The sequence below is a fragment of the Pongo abelii genome, chromosome 1 (assembly GCF_028885655.2).
Source record: "Pongo abelii isolate AG06213 chromosome 1, NHGRI_mPonAbe1-v2.0_pri, whole genome shotgun sequence".
NCBI lineage: Eukaryota > Metazoa > Chordata > Mammalia > Primates > Hominidae > Pongo > Pongo abelii.
The window spans coordinates 130,035,825-130,060,064 of record NC_071985.2 but is presented as its reverse complement, the minus strand read 5'-3'; the positions used below and the strand labels follow the sequence as shown (position 1 = coordinate 130,060,064).

Sequence of the window (24,240 nt, the reverse complement as noted above, 5' to 3'; positions counted from 1 at the left end):
GGGATTTCCAAATTATATATCCAGTTACTCAAACATTTTTATGTTACACAAATTTAAAAGTTTATAATATTTTTAGTAACATTTTTGAAAAAACTCAATAAACTTTTGAACAGTCAATAGATCTTTGATAACCACAGGAAAAAAAATTAGACAAAATTTTAATACATTGGTTTGTATTTAAATAACAACCTCTATTTGTATATGTTAGAATGGTTGCCTAATAATATTCTATAGAATAAGAAGATAATTCCTATATATACTAAATTAAAACATGAAACTCTGTAATTCTTCTAGGCCATGGCCAATTTTCTGAATTCTGATCTCAATTCTTATTTTGTTCTCTTGAAATTAGATGTCTTTCACTATGATTACTGGAAAGAGACATATACTAAGAATACTTAATAATCCCAATAAAATATTGCATGTATATTATTCATGAAGAAGTTAGAGATCATGACTATTAAATTCTCTAAGCTAAACTATAAGACGTTACAAACTACATCAAGATGGCACTTTCAGCTGTAATTTCTAATTGCACCTCATATCTAAATGATTTATGAAATTAATAAATTTATTTTTTATATAAATATATTTCTATTTCAATGATTTAACATTTTTAATAGTCCCAGACTAAGACATGTATCCTTTTAACTTATATTTCTATGAAAATTATGGCATGACTTTAGCAACCAACTCTGTCCTGTCCCTCGCCCAAGGAAATTTTCATACTGATGACTTTTGAACAAACTGTTTTATCTACAAATTGTTGTGCTCTATGCCAGGCACAATGGCTCACACCTGTAATCCTAGGAATTTGAGAGCCTGAGGTGGGAGGACCGCTTGAACCTAGGAATTTGCAACCAGCCTGGATAACATAGTGAGACATTTTGTCTACAAAAAAAAAAAAAAAAAAAAGCAAAAACTAGAATTGGTGGTGTGCACCTGCTGTCCCAGCTACTTGAGAGGCTAAGGCAGGAGGGTCACTTGAACCCATGAGTTTGAGGCTTCAGTGAGCTAAGATCACACCACTGCACTCCAGCATGGGTGACAGAGGAACACCCTGTTGCTAGAAAAAGTAAACAAAACAAAACACAAAAACACACCACACTAACAAGCCAAATTGTTGTACTACAATTTTGAAGACAACACAAAATACAGTCCTTGTTGTGAAATTATACAAGTGAAACTACGCAGGCAACAGATGCTGCTGGAAGTGAAACTGATGCTAAAAAACGATTTATATGTGACTCATGAAATTAGGGCCACGATAACCTAGATATGTCACTACTGCTTGCCACAAGTCCTAAGGCACCCAGAAACAAAAGCAAACTGTTCATATGGTTTCTCTATGAATTAGAATTATTTTGATAGAATTGAATTAGCTCAATTATAATTTCAGTAATAATTTTCATCATGGCTCTATGACAGCAAATTGTTTTAACTTTTTACCAAAGTACATCATAAGTCACCACTATTGTATCTTCTACAAGGCTACCATGAGTAATATTTTCCTCTATCTGGAAACACTCTATTTCTTCAGTGTAAAAAAGCACATTATATCCTGGTCCATAATTTTTGTGAGTTTAAAGTATTAAGAAATATGGATCTGATCCAAGCAGTGTGATGTACTAGGAAAAGCATGGGTTCAGAATAGGATAGGTCTGGCATAGATACCAAACTCTCTTCTTAGCTACTTAAATTAATTGGACAAATAGAGCTTCAGTTTTCTCATCTGCAAGCTGGGGACTACAATTCCTATCTCATAGAGCTGCTGCATGAATGAGGATGGGCCCTCCCTATTCTTTAGTTTCTGAAGGCTACTTCTCAAACCGAAACTGTGAATATCAGGAAAGAGCAAGAATAGTGTTAATATAAATTAGCCCTTGTGTAACAACGGTATTTTAGACTATTATTAGATATATTTATGTTTTTTAATTCATAACTGAATTTGAAATCTCTAAGTATTAAAGTGGACAATTTCCCTACATTATTCAATTAACAACAGAAAAAGTTGTTTTCATACAAGCACATGCAGTTTTAAGTGTAGATATGCTTAATAATAATATTCTGATAAGGAGAAAATTACTAATCCTCAGAGTCAAATTTATATGAATTTAGTTACATTCTCTTTTGTATAAGAATAAACGATCATCCCGCCCTGTTAAATCTCAGACAAAAAGACCACAATGAAATTGTCAAATTCATTTTCAAGTATATAGTTATCTTCCCATTACTGGGGCTTCGCTCTCCATAGCAAAAACTGTATAAACAGTGAAGCATAATATAAATTTGACTTATTATCATTAGTTTTAGATATGCTACAGATAAATACCTGTCAACTTTCTCATCCCATTCTAATAGAAAAAGCTAAAATGGCAAGAAAAGAACTACTAGTGATTCTAATTGCTCAAGCTTAGTGAAAAATATATTAGACACTATTTGTGTTTTAAATGCATTAAAAATCCTTTCCATAAATATTATTCATGAAGAAGTTAAAGATAATGAGTATTAATTTATCTAAGCTAATAATCTCTCATAACATTATAAACTACATCTAAAGATGAATTTGCCAAATAAAATCAGTTTTTATTTTCATCAGCTGGAAATAGAAATTGGTATGATATTGAGAGCAGTTATAAATAACCCTCTGAACCTGAAACAGATCAAAAACATCAACCCTGCATATAAAAATGTTATTCTAACTATACATATTTTCTATTTTTCTCTTTCGGATATTGTAAATTGAAAACCCCCAGGGAAATACATAATTCATAAGTAATAAAGTAAAAAGGAAAACAGGGATGATACATTCTTAAGTGTCTAGAATACAAAAGCAAACATTTTCCCCTGCAGTATTACGCTTTCTGGAATATTTGCTTTGATCTGCATTTCAAAACTCTAGTTCATTGAAATTTAAAGAAAGTGCAGATCCTACACTTTATTTAAAATATAAAATTGTGGAATAATATTTAATCTGGTGAAAACCAAATGCTTTTTTATTTAAACCTTTTTAATCATTGTGGAATGCTACCCACATCACCTTTGTCTACAGATAACTTAAATGTAGTATTAAAGAAATAAACTCTAATTCAGTATCCCATCCTATCTTTTAAGTTTTTATTGTTTAAAAAATAATGCCATCAGATATTTTATTTAACATTTTGTTATCAAAAGCAGAAATGTGTGATAATACTAAATAATCTTGTTTGAACATAAATGCTAAATAATTTTTCAGCTGCAGTAAAACAAATAGAGTCTTAAAAGAATATGAAACAAAACAAAATAAAACCTTAAAGCTAAGACAGATGTTAATTCTGACTTCAAAAAATCAAATACATTTTAGTTTTAAAAGTGACGAAATCATTTCAATTTTGACTTTGTATAAGAGGGTAGAATTTAGACACCATCATTCTTCTCTTTAAAACACTCAATTGGCCAGGCTTGGTGGCTCATGCCTGTGATCCCAGCACTTTGGGAGACCGAGGTGGATGGATTGCTTGAGCCCTGGAGTCCAAGAGCAGCCTGGGCAACTGTCAAAAACCTATCTGTACTAAAAATGCCAAAAATTAGCCTGGTGTAGCGGTACAAACCTGTAGTCCCAGCTAACCGGAAGGCTGAGGTGGGAGGATCACCTAAGCCTAGAAGGACGAGGTTGTAGTGACTCGTGATTGTGCCACTGCACTCCCGCCCCGGTGATAGAGTGAGACTCTGTCTCAATAAATAAATAAATACATGAAACATTCAGTCTTATTCCCATTTAATGTTGTTTGACTACTAAAATAGTAGTATAATTCAACCAATATAAAATTCTAATGAAAATTTTAAAAATCCTTTAAGAAACCATGATAAAATTATATTATACCCACTCTAGCAGAGTCCCACTTAAAAAAACGAACTCGAATAAAGTTATTTATATAGGCTGACCATCATCCTTAGCTTTTGATTAGCTTCCATATGTGCTATTTATCTTTTTTATTTTTGAAACAGAGTTTCACTCAGTCGCCCAGGCTGGAGTGCAGTGGTGTGATCTTGGCTCACTGCAACCTCCACCTCCCGGGTTCAAGCTATTCTCCCGCCTCAGCCTCCTGAGTAGCTGGGATTACAGGCGTGAGCCACCATGCTCAACCCGTATGTGCTATTTGTCAATCTTCAATTCCATACGGTGATCTAAGTACACATTTGTAGTGTGTGTCTGTGTGTGTGTGTGTGTACACCTATACACATATACAAATGTAAATATATGTTGAATTCATGTTTATAAACAAGTTTTTTACCATGTGAAATATGTACTTTTTCAAGTAAAAAATAAAAACTATATCATATCTGACTCTAGTAGAGCTGATAACATAGTGTGGGCAGACACCAAGCAGAAATCACTTTAAGAGTTTAAAAAATCAGTTTGTTTTACTCTACCCCAAAGAATTTCATATCCAGAAACTTCCTATAAAATTGTTAAACTTATCTATGTGTGTAGTGGATGTTCTGTTAGATATTTCAATTGTCTAAATAGGTAGCTGCCAATCTGGAGAGATGAAAGTAGGCAAGTTGTACTTACTGAACAGCTAAGTTGTATTTAAAAGGTGGGGAAAAGGGGAATGTCTTGGTAGCTTTATCTCACCAGTAGAAACAATACAGTAGGTAGTTACAGGCAGCTTCTAGAAGGGGAAAAGAGACCCAATAGGTACTTGTGGAACTCCAATGATAAGCAAATTGAAGCCTGTGTAGATTTGGATATGGATGTGAATATATGTTACAATGAGGAAAAAATTCATCATAGAGAAAGTATTATTATTATAGCTTTCACACAGATTAATTTCAGAGATTAATAGAAACCTCTATGAATTTCCAAATCTCGTTAATCTCACAGCCACTGTGTTATCCACACTTAGACCTCTCTGTTCCTTCTTTAATAATCATATGATATTTCTAAACAGGGAAGGGTCCCTAGAGGAAATTACATTTAAATGGTCCAACTCTGTGTATATCTAGTATCCTCTGCTTGAGTCTATCATAGTACTTAACATGTTAACACTCTAACTTTTGTAAGTATAATTGTACTTGTTGATCTCTTCCATTTGCTTTAATAGTCAACAACTTGCATAAGGTTTATTGATGACACACATGCATGAATGAGGTCAAATTTAGTTACTTTCCACTAAGAATATGAAATTGATTGGTTTTCAACATATTTATCATTATTTCATTCATTTAATGATTCTTGATTTGGTGCTACTAGGGCTAATTGGTGATGTAAAAGTGATTTACAAACAATTCATTTAATTGACTTAAGAACCCCATGGTGTAAAAGATATCCATATCCCAATTTATCTCATTTAAACTTTAGAAATATCACTGGATAGAGGCTAGCAATATTCCCATTTTATAAATGAAGAACTTAAAGCAAAAAAATAAAATAAAATAAAAGGTAATGTTCCTAAAGTCATCCACCAAGTAAGTGGTAGTGCTTGTTTCTGAACCCGGGAGTTTGCCTCTAGAGTCGATAAACTTAACTAGTAACCATAATAAGTTACTTCTCATTCTGATTTAAAAATTACCTACTAAAATAAATCTTTCTTAGTTGAGTTGAAAGGCTCATTAAATTGCCATAAATGGCATTTTGAAGATGATTTATCTGCCCATCCTCACCTCATGAAGACCAAGTAGCATTTTCATTGAGATTACCTATCACAAGTCAAGACTAATTAAAGCTATGAAAAAAACTACACATTATTGTCACATCGTAAGTACTCTCCATAAAACAAGCAGTCAGAATGGAACGTGCCCGTGCAGCTCACTTCTGATGCTTATCATTCCGCTTTACCTAAAGGATTTGGAAATTATTCTGTCCTCTTGCGCTGTAAACTCAAGACAAAAATACAAAAGTTTGTATGCCAAATCAGGTGGTATGTCAGAAGGTTTTATTTTTAATATTAGCTGAAGGAAATCTCCAGCATGGTGCTTTTTATTTCATCTGCAGAAAGGTCAAAATATTTACTGGAAAATCTGAAATAACAAGAAAAAATCTCTGGCAAATTTTAGAGTGACATTAAGGCAAGGTATTTTTTCCTTCCAGGCTCTGACTCTGGGCAGTTATGAGTTTATTATATCTAAGGAGAATATTCCTAAGTAATGGTATGGATGTGGAGCTGATCCTGCTTCAACCGGGGCCCTTTTCCTAAGCTGATGAGATAATGGGCAGAACTGATCATCTCCTGCTTGAAATCTACCAAAATTTGATAACTCTTATCTAGTTAGTAAATAAGTGATCTTTAAATTCTTCAGTGAAAGTTTAAATAATCTCTTTAAAACTTATGAAATATTTGGTAGGTATGCTTTGCATACCAAAGATGCTGTGGCATCTTTGTTAAAAGGAATAACCAAAATTCTTCCTGAATGAATTGTGAATCCCACTTGTGATGGCTTTGTGCATATGTTTCTATCTCTGAGATAATTAATATATTTATGATAAAAGGCATTTGAATAAATTTTAAAATATCATATAGAAGGACTTAACTAATACTCACCACACATACGAGTGCTATATGTATGACTTGCCATTTTGATTAATCACTCCACACTTAACTATTACTGGATAATGACACTCAAAAATCTCTACCATAAGATATATATATATATAAAGCAACTAAGTCACCTAATAAGGAATTATTTTAAAGGGCAAGTCTTTTATTCTCACTTTTTGCCCAAATTTGTATCAAGTATAACCTCGGATCCTATAATAAACTCCACCTATGAATAGTATCCCAGTCAACAAAATGCTTTATTGCATTTCTCATGCATGTTGTTTGCACACAGACTTAATAATAGTGACCAAGCTTCAGTGTTACAGTAGCCATATCTTTTTTCACTGAGTTTTATTGTTTTATGTTTCAGCCTGTATGACTCACGAAGAGAACAATTTGTTTGGTCAAAGAATCACTGTATGCTGGTGCCAGCATACTTTTTAAAGTGAAATGCCAGGAAAATAAGTGTAACTGCAAGCGTTTTAGGGAACTATCCAGACTAGGAAAAACACTGGCTGGATCATTAGTGGCATTTCATTCAGAGTGCAAATATTTTTTTTCATCCAAAGTGCGTAAGAAACAAACAAATCTTCTGATCAAGTGGTTTATTTTCCATATACCTATCAGTTAGGATTACTTTCCTCTAAGACAAAATAATATACTTCTTGGACTATTAGAAAAAATACAAACCTATTTATAAACTAAAATGTCAAAAATTCTAGCTAATAAACAATTTTGTTTTAGAAACTCTCACTTTTTAAATGACTGAAAAGATCTTACTCACCATAGGACCAGGTGGTCCATCTTGGCCTGCAGCTCCAGGGAGACCTTGTTCTCCCTAGAGAAAATAAAAATGATTGATTTTTAAAATTAATAAAAGAATACATATTTATTTATTTATTTTAAATTTTAGAAATACAATAAGAAAACAAAGGAAATATCACCCTTAAGTTCCACCATATGGAGGACATCTACAAATATTGTAAATAATTTTGTGTCTTTACTATGTGTATATGTCTATATTCAAATACACACCTATATATATATACATAGGTATATATATAAACGTTTCACATCATTGAAATTTTAAAATTTAGTTTTCTATTTACTCTTTATAAGTTAGTGTTTCACCATGAACTTATTAAATAAATGATATACTTAAATATTTGAAGAGTATCTTTTTTACATTATATTTACAGAATTCCCACAAAATTATCCACACGATAACTTATGAAATAACACTAACATAGGCACCTTCATTCATAATTTTTTTAAAATAAAAATGTTATTTTCAAAATGGCATCTTTTTAACACAGATGCTCACCACAGGACCAGGGATGCCCCGAAGACCTTCTGGACCAGGCTTTCCTGCAGGTCCCTGAGGACCGACTGGGCCGGTTTTTCCAGGAGGACCTTCTGCACCTGCTTCCCCCTGTTAGGAAGTAAAATATGGGAGCACATTAATGATGAGAAAATAATTTTATTATTTTATTAAATGTACTGAAAAAAGTTGATCAGTTTATGCATGAAATTTTCAAATATAATACCTATTATATATAATATATATTATATATATTATGTATATATTATTTTTTTTTACCTTAGCGCCTTTTTCACCTTGTCTTCCCTCTACACCTGCAGCTCCAGGAGGACCCTATAGACATAAGATTTATTGTAAAATATGTATCACATATAAAAGTAATGTTAATGAGCACTTGTTAACAAACACTAAACTTTAGTTTGTAACAGATGAATTAATTGTAGTTTTCTATCACTCTTTGGTTTAAAACATAATAAAGAAAATCAAAACCCATTTTATGGGTTCCTCTTAGAATACTGAAAAACAGCACAGATTAAGTATACTACAGATAATCACTTCACATCAATATAAGAAAGCAGTAAAAATAAAGTTTTTAAAGAAATGCTGATGAATTAAAATTGCCACCCTGAGTGTGTTAAATACTGATATATAATTTATCTTTATTATTAGAAATTAATTTAATGTATCTACTTATATTCTACTTGTATTCTCATATGTGTTTTAAGAATGGCCCCTTTCTTAATCTTAGAATATGTGTATGTTCATGCATTCTTACAGGATCACATAACAACTAAAGAAACACAATATTTTAAATTATGATGGTCAACAGACACAGTATTTTCATTTTTGAGAACTATGCAATTCACATAAATAGGTAAAATGAACACAAATATCACTTTTTAAATCCTAATATTAGAAGTAAAATTGAAAAAAAATTACACTTTAGATGCCATCCAAAAGCATAAGTACAGAACGACTGAAAAAGAAACTTAATGATCTCCAAGAAACTGCTTTTCATTTTTTACCCTCAGACTCTCTTGTTTTTCTATTCATTTACTTTAATTTTCATAATAAATTATGCTCAAAATCATTAACTGAGATTGGGGTTGGTGGTTGCAGAGAGTAGTCATGGTGGTGTTAATTGGTGAGAATAAGGCGAGGCAGGAGGTTGACTTTTCCTTTTCAGATGCCATATTAATATTTTAATGGTGAATATATCCCAGCCTTTTATATTGTATTTTAAACTGAGTATCAATAGTGGTGGATGATGAGAGGTTGCTTGGAGGGTACAACATGCATTGCTTCAGTGATGGATGCACTGAAGGCCCAGACTTCATCACAATATAATATCAGCATAGCAAATTGCACGTGTACCCCATGAATTTATACACAAAGTAAAGATGAATAAAATGAGTATCCAGCACTTCAATTCCATGAACTCATTTTATCTCAGAAAGAGTCAATGATGACATCATTAGTAATGATTTTCTCAATATCATTCCTATAACTTTATCTATTATTAGACAGTCATTGTAACTCAACCCAAAGATAAAAAATGTATGAATTCTATGGGTAATCTCTTGAGGTGGAATCAATATGCTAATAATAATATATACATTAAAACTTCGAAAGACATCTTTCAAATTTCATATTTAAGCAAAAGGAATTCTGTATTGAGCCATGAATTTCAAATTTGTTTTATTGTTAAAATGTTGAGCCGGAAATTATTTTGGTGTGATCTTTAAAATAATAACATACGCAAAGTAGATACAACAATAATAATGATTATTATTTTGGAAATAGAAATAATGATATTCAATGAAATAATAGCTTTTCCTTATTCAATGACAGTTTTTCCTTAAACTAGTAACATAATGATATGTGGGCTTAACCTGAAAAGGTTGCATTTACAAACATGAAGTTTATAGTAGAAAAGATTTATCAATACATGGCTTTTAAAAAAGCAAGCCATCTATTGTCTAAAATCGGAAGGAAAATATCACCTTTACTTCAAAGGAGAAAGAAAATCAGAATTAGAAGAGCCTAGAGAATTTTAACATAATTAAATGACAATACAGCAACTAAATTGTGATTAAAATAAAGGGCTTCTTGTCCCTAAATAATTTCTTCCCTCTGTGAACAAATATCTGTCATAGTAAAAATTTTTTATTAAATGACTTTGTTCTGTTCTTTTTCTCATTTTTCCCAATTTTATTTATTCCTTATATGTTTTCCAGATGACAAAAAATAAGAAAAATGACGATGAAAGCAGATATACTTTTCCTGAGAGAGTAGTAAGTCAAGTGGGACCTAACAGAAGGTGTTAAGGTCATGAGGGCTCATGAATTGATTAATAATAAATACAAAAGGGCTGAGGCGTCCAGGCACAGCAGCTCATTCTTGTAATCCCAGCACTTTGGGAGACCAAGGCAGGCAGATCGCCTGAGGTCAGAAGTTCGAGACCAGCTGGGCCAACATAGTGAAACCCATCTCTACTAAAAATACAAAAAATTAGCTGGGCGTGGTGGTGGGCACCTGTAATCCCAGCTACTCGGGAGGCTGAGGCAGGAGAATCGATTGAACCCGGGAGGCAGAAGTTGCAGTGAGCCGAGATTGCACCATTGCGCTCCAGCCTGGGAAACAAAAGCAAAACTCCGTCTAAAAAAAAAAAAAAAAAAAAAAAAAACTGAGGCTGTGAATTTGATGTCTTGCTCTTTCGAGTCTGCTCCTTGTCCTTCCACCATGGTATGACACTGCAACAAGGCCCTTGCAAAATGTGGCCACTCAATCTTGGATGTCTCATCCTTCAGCCAATAAATCTGTGCTTATTATACATTACAGAGTCTGTGTTATTCTGTTATAGTAGTACAAAACAAAGACAATGCCTACGGACAAATTCTTGTCCCAATAATTTATTCCTCATATGTTTGCATAAACGAAGGGGCAGAAACTTAATCTGGTGAGCTCTTGCTGCACTTTCATGAAGTAATGAGTGTTCTTATTGAAGAATACCTTATAAAAACATAACACACTAAAATAGGGCCTAGTTAATTCTCCACCAGTAGTTATTGTTATAACAGATTTTTCTGCTCAAGAGAACTATTCTTCATATAAAGCATCTAATATAATCTTCTTTCCACTATTCAAGTTTTACAGTATGATTCTGTAATTTAATTATTTTTCCACTCATGTCACAAACATTTAAATATCCCTTATATTCCGGAATGTGCTATGCATATAAATAACGAGTAAAATCAAATCCCTAAGAAATTCACAGAATTTAGTCACAAACACATATACAAAAATTAACAAATAGAACACTGTAAAATAAACAAAGATGAGATCAGTGTACAAAATATGTACAATGATCCAGTTAGGCAGTATAGAGGATTTTCCTAAAAACCTAGTCTCTGATCTGAATCTTACAGTGTGAGTTGATGAGAGAGGGATGGCTTCTTCTAACACTTTACCTTCTGATCACTCACATGCATGCTTAAAGGAATAAGAATGGAAAGTACATGATAGTCTTTATGGACCTGCTAAGAGTTCACTTAGGCCAGTAGCTAAGCATCTATGCATTTGTCTTCCTATGAGGCAGAATATTAGGGTGCATGATTATGTGGTGACTTGAGAGTTAGGGAGGAAAAAAGAGAATTGGAGGAAGGCAGAGACTTGGCATATGGAGATCTTGATTTTTTAATATTAGCAACATAAACTGCCAAATTTAGTATCCAATTAGCTATTTGGATAAACAGACATTTTTGAACATGTTAAATGAACAGGAATTTTTGTTTCCCCACATTAAAAAATTAGAACAATTTTCCCAAAAGTATTAAAAACATTAATATTTAAAATAGTTTAAAAATAAATACATTTGATTCAAAATTTTTAGAACCTTTAATACTCCTCTTGAACTATGAATCTCCTAGAAGGATATATAATCTCTGCAGCTGTTCTCAAATTAAATGCAGACCTTGTTTTCATAATGACCTTACTTGGAAGGCACAGTTTTGTACCACACAGAAATTTTAAGTGGATTTATAATTTATTTTATTATTACAATGTACTTTCTATCTATACATTTATATTAGAATTTTTCAAAGGATTTTGTAAAAGAAAATGTCTGAATTTGAAATTTGAATTAATACTATATATATTATAATACTTTATATGTATGTGCATATATATACACATAGTACATGCATATACAAGGTACACACATATATATATACTATATTATATATATGATGTGTGTGTGCATAATTAGTTAAAACTTCATCTGTCATAACCAGTTAATAACAACAGTTACCATTTTAATTTTTTATTGTGAACTTCCCTTTGGCAATATGAGCTGAATTCAAATTTCCATTTAATATGTGCATTTTCAGGTTATAATGCTTAAATTATTTTGGTCAGCTCTAGATTTTTTTTGCAGTAAAAGGACATGGAACTAGCTAAAATGATAACTTTAGTATTAAAAGTCCATGGCTTATTGAAACAAGCTGTACAAATCTTCCAGTCCCTTAAGGAAATATACATTCATTCTCAAGTATTACAAATGCATGACAGAAAGTACATGTACTATGAATGATAATGTAATTCTCCTACTTGTTTAATAACCATTAGAATTTTCTTTCTCAGTATCACTGCCACTTACAACATTGCGATCAATATTCTGTTAGGAAGTTTTATTATCATTCATGCGTAAGATTCAATCACAGAAAAAAAGTGGTAATACTTTTGAACACATTTCTTGTCATTGCTACTTCTGCCATAAGATATTATAGAAAAAAATTGTGACTTTTTTATTGTATCCACAGTGGGAAAGTAAGGATCTGAGAAATGTTAATTTCCACAAAATATATACAAACCTAATTTAAGATTAACATTTCTAGATGGACTAAAGGGAAACAGATTGTAAGGCAAATCTGTATTCAACCAAACCACGAGCCTGTAGAACAGATATTACCTTACTGCATAGAAATATGTTCTTGCTATTTTCACAAAAGTGGTGTTAAATTGATTGCTGCATCAGATATTGAACCCAAAGGTTTGTGGTGACAGTATTCTCAAATCAGTTTCAATTTATAGAATTCACTCTGCATTATACCACTCTATGATTAGATGTTTGTGTTCACCTGTGGTATAGACAAAGTGACAAAGTGACATCACATATGTACAGTGTATAAACAGAGCGATCTCGGTTATGGGCAGTGCTTTCTTCTTTTCGACACAGGGTCTCACTCATTTGCTCAGGCTGGACAGCAGTGGCGCTATCTTGGCTCACTGCAGCCTCAAACTCCTGGGCTCAAGCTATTCTTCCACCTCAGCCTCAGAGTACCTAGGACTACAGGCTCATGTCATCATACCTGACTAATTTTTGTAGCTTTTGTAGAGACAGGGTTTCACCATGTTGCCCAGGCTGATCTCCTACTCCTGAGCTCAAGTGATCCTCTTGCTTCAGCCTCTCAAAGTGCTGGGATCTTGAATTAATTTTTGTATAAGGTGTAAGGAAGGGATCCAGTTTCAGCTTTCTACATATGGCTAGCCAGTTTTATACAAAAATTAATTCAAGATGGATTAAAGACTTAAATGTTAGACCTAAAACCATAAAAACCCTAGAAGAAAACCTAGGCAATACCATTCAGGACACAGGCATAGGCAAGGACTTCATGTCTAAAACACCAAAAGCAATGGCAACAAAAGCCAAAATTGACAAATGGGATCTAATTAAACTAAAGCGCTTCTGCACAGCAAAAGAAACTACCATCAGGCTGAACAGGCAACCTACAGAATGGGAGAAAATTTTTGCAACCTACTCATCTGACAAAGGGCTAATATCCAGAATCTACAAAGAACTCAAACAAACTTACAAGAAAAAAACAAACAACCCCATCAAAAAGTGGGCGAAGGATATGAACAGACACTTCTCAAAAGAAGACCTTTATGCAGCCAAAAAACACATGAGAAAATGCTCACCATCACTGGCCATCAGAGAAATGCAAATCAAAACCACAATGAGATACCATCTCACACCAGTTAGAATGGCAATCATTAAAAAGTCAGGAAACAACAGGTGCTGGAGAGGATGTGGAGAAACAGGAACACTTTTACACTGTTGGTGGGACTGTAAACTAGTTCAACCATTGTGGAAGTCAGTGTGGCGATTCCTCAGGGATCTAAAACTAGAAATACCATTTGACCCAGCCATCCCATTACTGGGTATATACCCAAAGGATTATAAATCATGTTGCTATAAAGACACATGCACACGTATGTTTCTAGCTGCACTATTCACAATAGCAAAGACTTGGAACCAATCTAAATGTCCAACAACGATAGACTGGATTAAGAAAATGTGGCACATATACACCGTGGAATACTATGCAGCCATAAAAAATGATGAGTTCATGTCCTTTGTAGGGACATGGATGAAACTGGAAACCATCATTCTCAGCAAACCATCGCAAGGACAAAAAACCAAGCACCGCAAGTTCTCACTCATAGGTGGGAATTGAACAATGAGAACGCATGGACACAGGAAGGGGAACATCACACACTGGGGACTGATGGGGGGTGGGGGGAGGGGGGAAGGATAGCATTAGGAGATATACCTAATGCTAAATGACTAGTTAATGAGTGCAGCACACCAACATGGCACATGTATACATATGTAACAAACCTGCACGTTGTGCACATGTACCCTAAAACTTAAAGTATAATAATAATAAAATAAAAATTAAAAAAAAGGAAAGAGAGAGAAAGGAAGGAAGAAAGGAAGAAAAGAAGGAAGGAAGGAGGAAGGAAAATTAGTGGTGCCTTTGTTTGTACCCTGAGTTGTTAAAGCACCCATATAAGTTTAAAAAAAAAAAAAAGTGCTGGGATCATGGGTGTGATCAAATACCTCTTTCTCAGTTGACTCATAGTTTAATAACTTTATTATTTCTTAAACTGGTCTTAAATCTCTACTGTTTGACGAATTCATTTTATTAAAAAATACATGAAGTTGTCATGAATTTAAATGCTTCTATTTTTGGTAATTGTTCTCATAGGAAACTCTTTACCATATATGTCACACGAATTTGCACCAAGGAATAACCAATTTATATTAGTATTACAAATATAAATGTCTTTAAAATCACAATATACTATACACTGAAAGTGCAGTTAATTAATATTCTATATCCTTTTTGTATGTGTATCACCCAGTTAGTTCAGTATTGGTCACTGCTGAACTCAAACAACAAAGCAAAATCAACAATAAACAAAACTAACTTTACCATGAATTTATTGCTAACGATCTATCATTTCATGTATACAACTAGGATATTAGAAGAAAATATTTTACTCCTTATCTTTATATTTTATTTAATAATAGTTTTATTTAGTTTATAAATAATACTACAAATTGAAACCCTTATTCAATGCCTAATAATAACATCCACTGAGATTCTGATAAATTCAGGCATTAGGCTTTGTGCTTTAAATATACATTTTCTTAATTTAGTCCTCACTTCAGTATTGTAAATTAGTTATTATGCCCACTTTTTAAATGAGAAAACTGAGACACAAATAAATTAACTTATCCCAAGTCACATTTTTAGGTTGCAAGGATTTGAAACAAGTTCTGTCTGATTCTGATGCAACAGCATTCTGGTGTCTACTTTTTAGTGAAATTAAGATAAAAGGAGTGTCAGTTTATAGGTTGCAAATAATGTTAGTAAGTAATTTGGGCTTCAATTTTTGGGTTTACTTTTTGTTTTCTTGAGAGAGGGTCCCCGTCTGTTGTTCAGATTGGAGTACAGTAGAACAATCATGACTCACTGCAGCCTGGACCTCCTGGGCTCATGCAATCTTCCCACCTCAGCCTCCCAAGTAGCTGGGACTACAGGCACGCACCACCACACCTGGGTAATTTTTAAAAGTTTTTGTGAAGATGAGCATCTCACTATGTTGTCTCAAAGTCCTGGGCTTAAGCAATACTCCTGCCTAAGTCTCTGAAAGTGCTGGGATTACAGGTGTCAGCCACTGCACTTGACCTGTGTTTCCATTTTTTTCTTTTTCTTTTTTTTTTTTTTCAAGCTAAGCCACCTATTTTTTTATGTTGAGGTAGAGTTACTGACTAAATTAACTAGTGTTTCAGGCTGTAAATTAATGGTGCAAGCATTAATTGCTAGTGTTAAATCAGAACAAATCATAGTTTTGGTAATAAGACTGTTGACATAAGAGTAATTTTTCACACCATTAAAATATATTTTACTCAGGTGAAGAAAATAGCTTATTATGTAAAACAGAAAGAACCAATTAAGCATGCCAGTTTATCCAAACCTAATATAGAAAACAATTTAACATATTGTGTTAAATGGTTTTCAGTTTCAATTTATCGTTGTCATATTTTAAAAGAGAAAACCCTGCATATTATGCTTGATCGGGCTGACCTAAGGTTGATTTTTCTATTATATGAAAATGAATGTGAATAGCTTTGTAAGCAATGCATAGTCACCACTGTTCTCATGTTATTATTAATTCATGAATACAAAGCCTTCTAATTTTGTTTACAAAGTGACTAGAATGGATTAAAATGGCTCATCATCTTTCTATAAATTGTAATTTAAAAAGAGAGGATAGAACAGTGCTAAAATTTTTATGAGGTTGTTTTAAAATAATTTATCAAAAATCAAAGGGAACTCAACTAATGTACTTTCTCATAATGTTAAAGAACATATGCTAGAATGGCTCAATATTATATTATTTTAGGCTTTCAACCTAAATACACTACATAATACAGTATCATTAACTTAGAAGCTTCCTACATACCACTTGTAACAATTGCAATCCACTTTTTTTCCACAGAAGTAACTACCATCCTAAATTTTTGTTTATTATTGGCTTATGTTTCTTTATCATGTTTACCACTTATGTTTAAATGCTAAACATATGTGTAACAATTCTGCATTTTATATAAATGAAATAATGTAATATATATTTTCCAGTGCAACATTATATACACATACACACACAAGACATACATATACACATACACATATTTATTTTGCTTAATGTTTAATATTAGATTTTGAGATTCATCTATGTTATGCATACCTCTGTAGTGCATTTACTTTTATTACCATACAAAATTTTAGTTTATTAATATACTTCAATTAACTTATATTGTCTACATTTATTATTAACAAGGATAACAAAACATTATTCCTTGAGTCTTTTGGTGAATATGTGCAAAATGTCATCTAGGATATGTGCTTAGAAATGGAATTACCGGATGACAGAAAAAGTTCATGTTAGATTCTATTAGGTAACATAGAACTATTTCCCTAAAGTGGTAGTACCCAGTAACTCAAAACAGCCGTGCATAATAATCTTCACTGTCTTTTGAAAACATTCTTCCCAATACTTGGTTTGTCAGAGTACATTTTTGTTAATTGGTGTATGTGATATAGTATCTCAATTTAATTTCTGGTACACACTTTCCTGATTTCTACAAATACTTTTTCTTGTTTCATGGGGTATTTGTGTCAAATACTTTTTCATGCCTTTAGCATATTTTTTTCTATTGTTTTTTCTTGCTATTATAATTTGTAAGAAATACTTAGATATTCTAACAAATTATTCTATGTATGTTTCCTGTATGTTACAAATATTTTCTCCTAATCGGATCTTTTTGCTCCAATGTCTTCTAAGTATTTTTGGATAAATAGGAAATTTTAACGGTCATATATTTGATACATCAATCTATTCCTTTCTGATTACACCTGTGTGATCAGAATTTATGACTGGAGGTCAAAAAATTACTCTCAAATAATTTTTGGTAAAATATATCAAAGTTTACCTTTGACATTTATGATTATAAATCAATTAGAATTGAATTCTGTTAAATGAGCTAGATGAGGTATATTTAATCTTTTTCCATATAGAAAATCATTTCTCCCAGCAGAATTTTTTCAATAGTCTATCCACTTTCCATTGATGTGTAATGTCCAATCTGTTACAAATAAGGTTTACATATGACCTTAGGTATTTTCTGGGCTTTTTCTTCAATGAGACCATTGCCTATATATCTATATAAAAAATCAAGTATAACTTTCGAAATAAATTATCTTAATTTCTTATTTTTTACCCATCTCATAAATCCACTTAACCATAATTTTATTTTTTTAAGGATTTTTAAATTCATTTTAATCAGGGGAGTTAACAATGTTGTCTAGTTAGAAATATTGGCAGGAATGAGAGTAACGTAATTTTTCCATTTTCTAATTGTATTTGACATTTATATCTAAAGAAAAATTTACCAATTGCTTACAATTTCACAATATCATGTAATCTTTAATTTTGGATGAAAAATAATTATTGATTATTGCTATAATATGGATATTTCTCCCCTCCAAACCTCATGTTGAAATTTGATTCCAAATCTTGGTGGTAGAGCCCAATAGGAGGTGTCTGAGTTATGGGGATGGATTTCTTGAACAGATTAATCTGTTCAATAGATTAATCTATGAACAGATTAATACCTTTCCAGGATGGGTGTGAGTGGCTTCTCACTCTGTTATTTCCTGAGAGAGCTGGTTGTTAAAAAGTGCCTGGCACCTCTGCTGCCCCTTCTTACTTCCTCTGTCACCTTGTTAACTCTGCACACACCTGCTCTGCTTCTCCTTCCAGCATGAGTGGGAGCAGCCTGAAGCCCTCACCAGAAGCAGATGTTGGCATCATGCATCCTGTAGAGCCTGCAGAACTGTGAGCTAGATAAACCTCTTTTCTTTATAAATTACCCAGCCTCAGGTATTCTTTTATAGCAACACTAAATGTACTAAAAAAGGATGCTTCATGTTCTTAAAGCAACAAAAACTAAATTTTTTGTACATTATATTTTCATTAATATACTACTATATTTTATTATAACTGATTATTTCTAATATATGAAAATGCATCCTTCATTATAAGAGACAGGAATTAAGAATCAGCAATTAGCTCATGTTTTAAAATTATATCTCATTTAACTAGAAATTGCAGAGGTCCATCTCAGATGTAAATGAATAAGAATGTAAATACATGGACTTTCTCTTACTCAAAACTACTTCGGTGTTGTAGAACAAATAGATAATCTAAATCTAAATATGTATTGACTTTTCTATGATATTTTCTCAATTTCAGAATTGGGGGGGTCTTCCTAGAAGTCTGAGTTATTCACTAAAATTATAATTGTTGATCATTACCCATTCCAAAGTAATAAACACAAATATATTTTAAAAACATTATAATAATAAAAACATGTTTAAAAACATCTTATAATAACATGTTATAATAAGAATAAAAATTTGTTGCATTATATTATCATGATTTTAAAATTAGTAAATATGACTGAAAATATTTTGAAAGTTTATAATATCAAGTGTCAACATTATTATGTCAAAATAGCTTTATACAACAGTTTAATAGTTTTAACATATAATATTTTTATGTGATAGTTATAGGTTTATATATAAGTTTTGGGTCATATTATTACACTAAAAGACACATGAGATTTACTGGTTCACACATATATGTCTCTTTTCTATGTCTGCATTAATACTCTTTAATAAATTAATTTATTCTATTACTTTAAAAAATTTTCAAAAATATTCTGTTGTTTTCAAAATGAATAATTCATGTGACCCACCACTGAATGGCTAAAGAAACAAATACATTCTATAACTCTGTTACCACGTTAAGAGAATTCATCTCAAATATCAAACGATAATTACTTAAATTTATTAAAAAATATAAATATGTACTTTTTGACATATTTTAAAATGAAACTAGACTAGACAGCACTTGCTGAGAGTTTGACTTAAGTAATGAAATGAGCTGAGAAGCTGCCAATATGTAATAGAATATTTAAAATCAATTTTGATATAGTCTCTCCTTTTCTAGCTGCTACCACATTTTGAAGCAAGGTTTAATTTCCTTGCTTATATTAAAAGCATCATACTTTATACTTGTATGATGATTATCTCTATGCTCAGAAGTGTTTAATAACTATGCCATAACTCAGAGCTAACACAGCAACAGTTAGGAGGTGATTTTTTTTGTTATTGTATTACATGATTTATCTTATGTTCAACCCAACCCTAGGGTGGGAGTTAGGTCCTCTGAGAAATAGAAAATACACAATTTGCCCATTGTAATACAGGTAATAACTGGTGAAACCGGGTTGAAAGCCAGCTATTGTGACTGCATTGTTCTACTAACCACATTATATAGCATCCCACCATCTGAGGCCAGAAAAAAGAAAAAAAAAATGATTTCCTATTGTTTCAAGAAGTATTTCAACTCATTCTCAAGTATGTTTTTTATAATGATTCTTCCAAAAGGTCTGAAATAGTATAATAGACAGCTATGCATCACAGTTTTATGAGCAGCTGGACTTAAAGCAGAAAGAGGCAACGGATATCAAAAATCATGTACACTTTCTAATTACTTTCTAAGAATAACAGCCCCACGGTTGTTTGGGGATAAATCTATTTATACTGAGACCATGCTTTGGGGTTGTAGACACAATAATAATAATAAGAGAAAATGTAAGAAAATGTACTTGGCCAATGAAGAGCAAATTGTTTTCAGAGACAAGTTTTATTATAAATTAAATATATTTTTGGCAAAGAGAAATGTTTGTAAATATTGATTCAAATTTGCATTGCTGAGAGACAAAAGTAAAACCCATTCACATTCTATGTTTAATGTGAGGATATTCAGTGTGAAAAATTCCCCTGAAATAAAGATACCATTAGAAAACAGCAGTGGCCCCAATTGCCCTCTGACTTTGGATTACTGAAGAGGGAATCAGCCTGATAAATATATTTTGGTGTTTATCACATATTTTACTCATGTGCCGGTTTGAAAATAGACTGCAGGTGGTACAGAAGAACACTCTAAAGTGAGATAGCTGCTGTAAGAGGCAGGTCTGCAGAGATTGCTTTATTATGAAAAGAATGCATCAGTGAGAAAAGGACAGGAAAGTAAATCTCCTAGGGTCTACTGTGGCCAATATTGTCAGCAATATCTATTTATTTATATTTTGCTATAGCACATCATTAAAATACCATTTCTGAGTCCGAGAAGTTTGACAGTGTAAAGCAATTTAACATTATATACTGATTCCTGAGCTCATTTCATCTCATTTCATTGATGCATTCAGGTTTTTACAATGTTTTAAGCTAGCACTGGACTTTTGACAGCTCATCCCTGTGTATTACAATAAGAGTTAATGTTCAGGATACCACCAAAGCCTTTTATAATAATCTACTACATTTGTACAAAGGGGAGCTCTAAGCACAGAGGAGTGGAAAGCTCTTTAAGTAGAAGTTGTTTTTCTCATTTTTATTGTGACAGTGAAATAGTTAGAATATGTTCTATTTTAGTTATTATTTTGCACATTTAAAAATTGTTTTTAGGATTTATGATATTTCTCATTATTCTTATAACATGCTGCCTGCAGCTTACACACATTATATAAATTTATACATGGTGACTAATGAGCATATGTTTCAAATAAAGAATTAAAGAAACTTACTCGTTTTCCAGGAGGACCTGGTGGGCCAGCCTCACCAGATGGACCAGGAGGACCCTATAAAATGTGAAAAAATACCTTTAACAAAATTGGATATTATTTTGTGGCCCACATAAATTTTCAAAATCTGGATGGAAACCAACCCTCTTTCTTCATTTCCACATGTCAATATTTCCTGGAAAATCTCAGCCCTATTTCAGATACCTAAACTTCCTCTAGATATTTATAGTCAGAGCTGGTAAATTTATACGGTAAAATTATTTATAGTTAGAACAAAGTGAATCAAATTCTCTTTATGTAAAACTGTGTCCTATTAAAAAGTGCTAATTTATATCTGGCAAGCATTAAACAGGCATGCTAATTAATATAATCATACGGTTAATATTTCTGCTCATATCACATAAATATGTGAAATACTATTACTTTTAAATTTATTTTTGTACAACACTAACATTCTATGCCAAGGTGTATAAAACATGCTGATATGGTTTGGCTGTGTCCCCATCCAAATCTCATCTTGAATTGTAGTTCCTATAACCCCCATGTATCCTGAGAGGGACCCAGTGGGAGGTAATTGAGTGATGGGGGTGGTTACTCACATTCCGTTCTTGTGATAGTGAGTTCTCACAAGATCTGATGGTTTAATAAGTGGCTTTTCACCCTTCACTTTGCACGCCTCTCTCCTACTGCCTTGTGAAGAGGGACATGCTTGCTTCACCTTCCACCATATTGTAAGCTTCCTGAGGCCTTCCCAGCCATGCAGAATTGTGAGTCAATTAAACCTCTTTCCTTTATAAATTACCCATTCTTGTGTACCTCACAGCTGTATGAGAATGGACTAATACACATGCTGAGATATGATCCACAGGTCTGTCTATGCAGAATAAGCCTGTATCTGTGATAGCAAAGCATCTAGTGGGAATGGCCCCACAGACAAAATTGTGTTGAGGGACCATTATCTTTGGCTCCTAAAGTGAGTTCTCTCCCTTACTTTCTCCCTAAATAACTACATGTGGTCAAAGTACACTCCTGTATCATTCGCAAGTTTTTTTGAAAAGGCCTATACTATGTTAAAAGTTCATTTAGGTTCACAATTAAAATAATTCATGCTAATGATGGGATAATAACTTTTGCTAACAATGGGAAATAACTTTGCTTTTAGTATTATTAGTGATTTTAATTTTTTAACACAATGGATAGATAACTGAATTTGATATATTGTGACAACCTTATTAGTATGATATGATTACACTTTTCATTATAAATACTGTTTATTAATTTACATCAAATAAGAAACACTCCATGTAAGATTGACTTTTAATGGGAATGCAAAATTTTTTTTGATAATTCTTTCAGAAAAGTGCATATACATAGAGCTATGTTTTTCAAAGGCTGATTACTTCTAATTATCTCATTAAAATGTAAAAACTTAAAAATAAATTAGTGCATTTACTCACCGGTTGACCAGGATCTCCATCTTCACCCTTGTCACCACCAACACCATCTTGACCCTATAAGAGGCAATAAAATATCAAGCAAGATATATCTCAGTATCAATAAATCCCACTACTTATCAGGAAAAAGGTATGTTAGGCCATCTCTTGAGAAAAATTATCAGATGGACAAGTAAAATCATCGTGTATTCTTTTAACCTTTTTTCAAAAGATCGTGGTACCTCTCACTCTCCACACAAAATTTTGTAAAACTGCTACTATTAATATATCAAGTTTAAAATCCAGCATGCACTTTATATAAGGAAGAAAGAAGATGTCACTAGTATACAATGCCAGTGAATCCTTTCACCATGAACAAATATGGTATAGTTTGAAATAGGATTTGCATTATAGAAGAGAAACAGAAAAGCAAAGACCCTGTAACTTTGAAATAACAATAATGATGCTACTCAGATAATTTGTTATTACAACCTATCAAAGTCTAGGAATCTAATCCAACTGTTGTACCTACGTTGCATGAAGAGCTTAATCACTTAATGTTGGTGCAATACTCTCCAACTATATGGATTTTCCTGCATTTGCAATTACTTTTTATGTTTTCTTTTTCTTTCTGTTTTTGGGAGTTCACTTAAGTTATTAGATGTTTTCTTTATTAACAATACAGAAATTGGAAACATTCCCACCAAAATAATTTCTTAATTTTTCCCTGATACTTACTGCAGGGCCAGGTTCCCCAGGAGGACCAGGATCTCCAGGAAAACCAACAGGACCCTAGAATGATGTTTTGAAAGAAAAAGAAATAAATTAAAAGTAAATTTTTATAAAGTTATGACATTCTGGAGGTGAAGAGGTTAAAGTCATGACAAAACCTGCTGAGAATATTTCTCTTCTCCCGCCAAAAAATTTCTAAAGAATTAATTCAATTGAGAATGCTTATGAATATATGAAATGATGAAAAGTCAGATTTACCAACTATGTTCCAGAGTCTCAGGATTTCAAATCTTTCTAAGAAAAGCTCCAAGGTGAGTTTGGCATAAATGCCACATTAGAGGGGACCAAACTCACTTACCGGGTTACCCTTAGGGCCATCATCACCTGGTGGCCCCTTGGCACCAGGAGGTCCAGCAGCTCCAGGTGGACCAGCTTCCCCTTTCTCTCCTCTTTCTCCTTTGGGACCCTATACAATGTTAAAAAAAAAAAAAAAAAAAAAGAAGGAAAGAAGAGTTATCTTACAAGTTTTGCATAAAAGTTTATTAACTTTGGCACACTGGGCCAGACAATACTTTTTTTTTTAGATGGAGTCTCACTTTGTTGCCAGGTTGGAGTACAGTGGCACAATCTCAGCTCACTGCAACCTCCGCCTCCCAGGTTCAAGCGATT

At 32.6% G+C, this 24,240-nt stretch overlaps 1 protein-coding gene across 2 annotated transcripts in view; it reads right to left on the bottom strand.

Annotated features, from left to right (window-relative positions):
* COL11A1 (collagen type XI alpha 1 chain) overlaps positions 1-24,240 on the bottom strand; it is a 243,381-nt gene that overhangs the window by 14,345 nt on the left and 204,796 nt on the right. For both annotated transcript variants that reach the window (XM_024230767.3, XM_054530629.2), the window contains exons 51-57: positions 23,930-24,037; positions 23,578-23,631; positions 22,864-22,917; positions 21,410-21,463; positions 8,122-8,175; positions 7,846-7,953; positions 7,306-7,359 (exon numbers count right to left, since the gene is read on the bottom strand). In XM_024230767.3, coding sequence (XP_024086535.2) covers positions 7,306-7,359; positions 7,846-7,953; positions 8,122-8,175; positions 21,410-21,463; positions 22,864-22,917; positions 23,578-23,631; positions 23,930-24,037 — 486 coding nt within the window. The remainder of the gene's footprint in view (positions 1-7,305; positions 7,360-7,845; positions 7,954-8,121; positions 8,176-21,409; positions 21,464-22,863; positions 22,918-23,577; positions 23,632-23,929; positions 24,038-24,240) is intronic.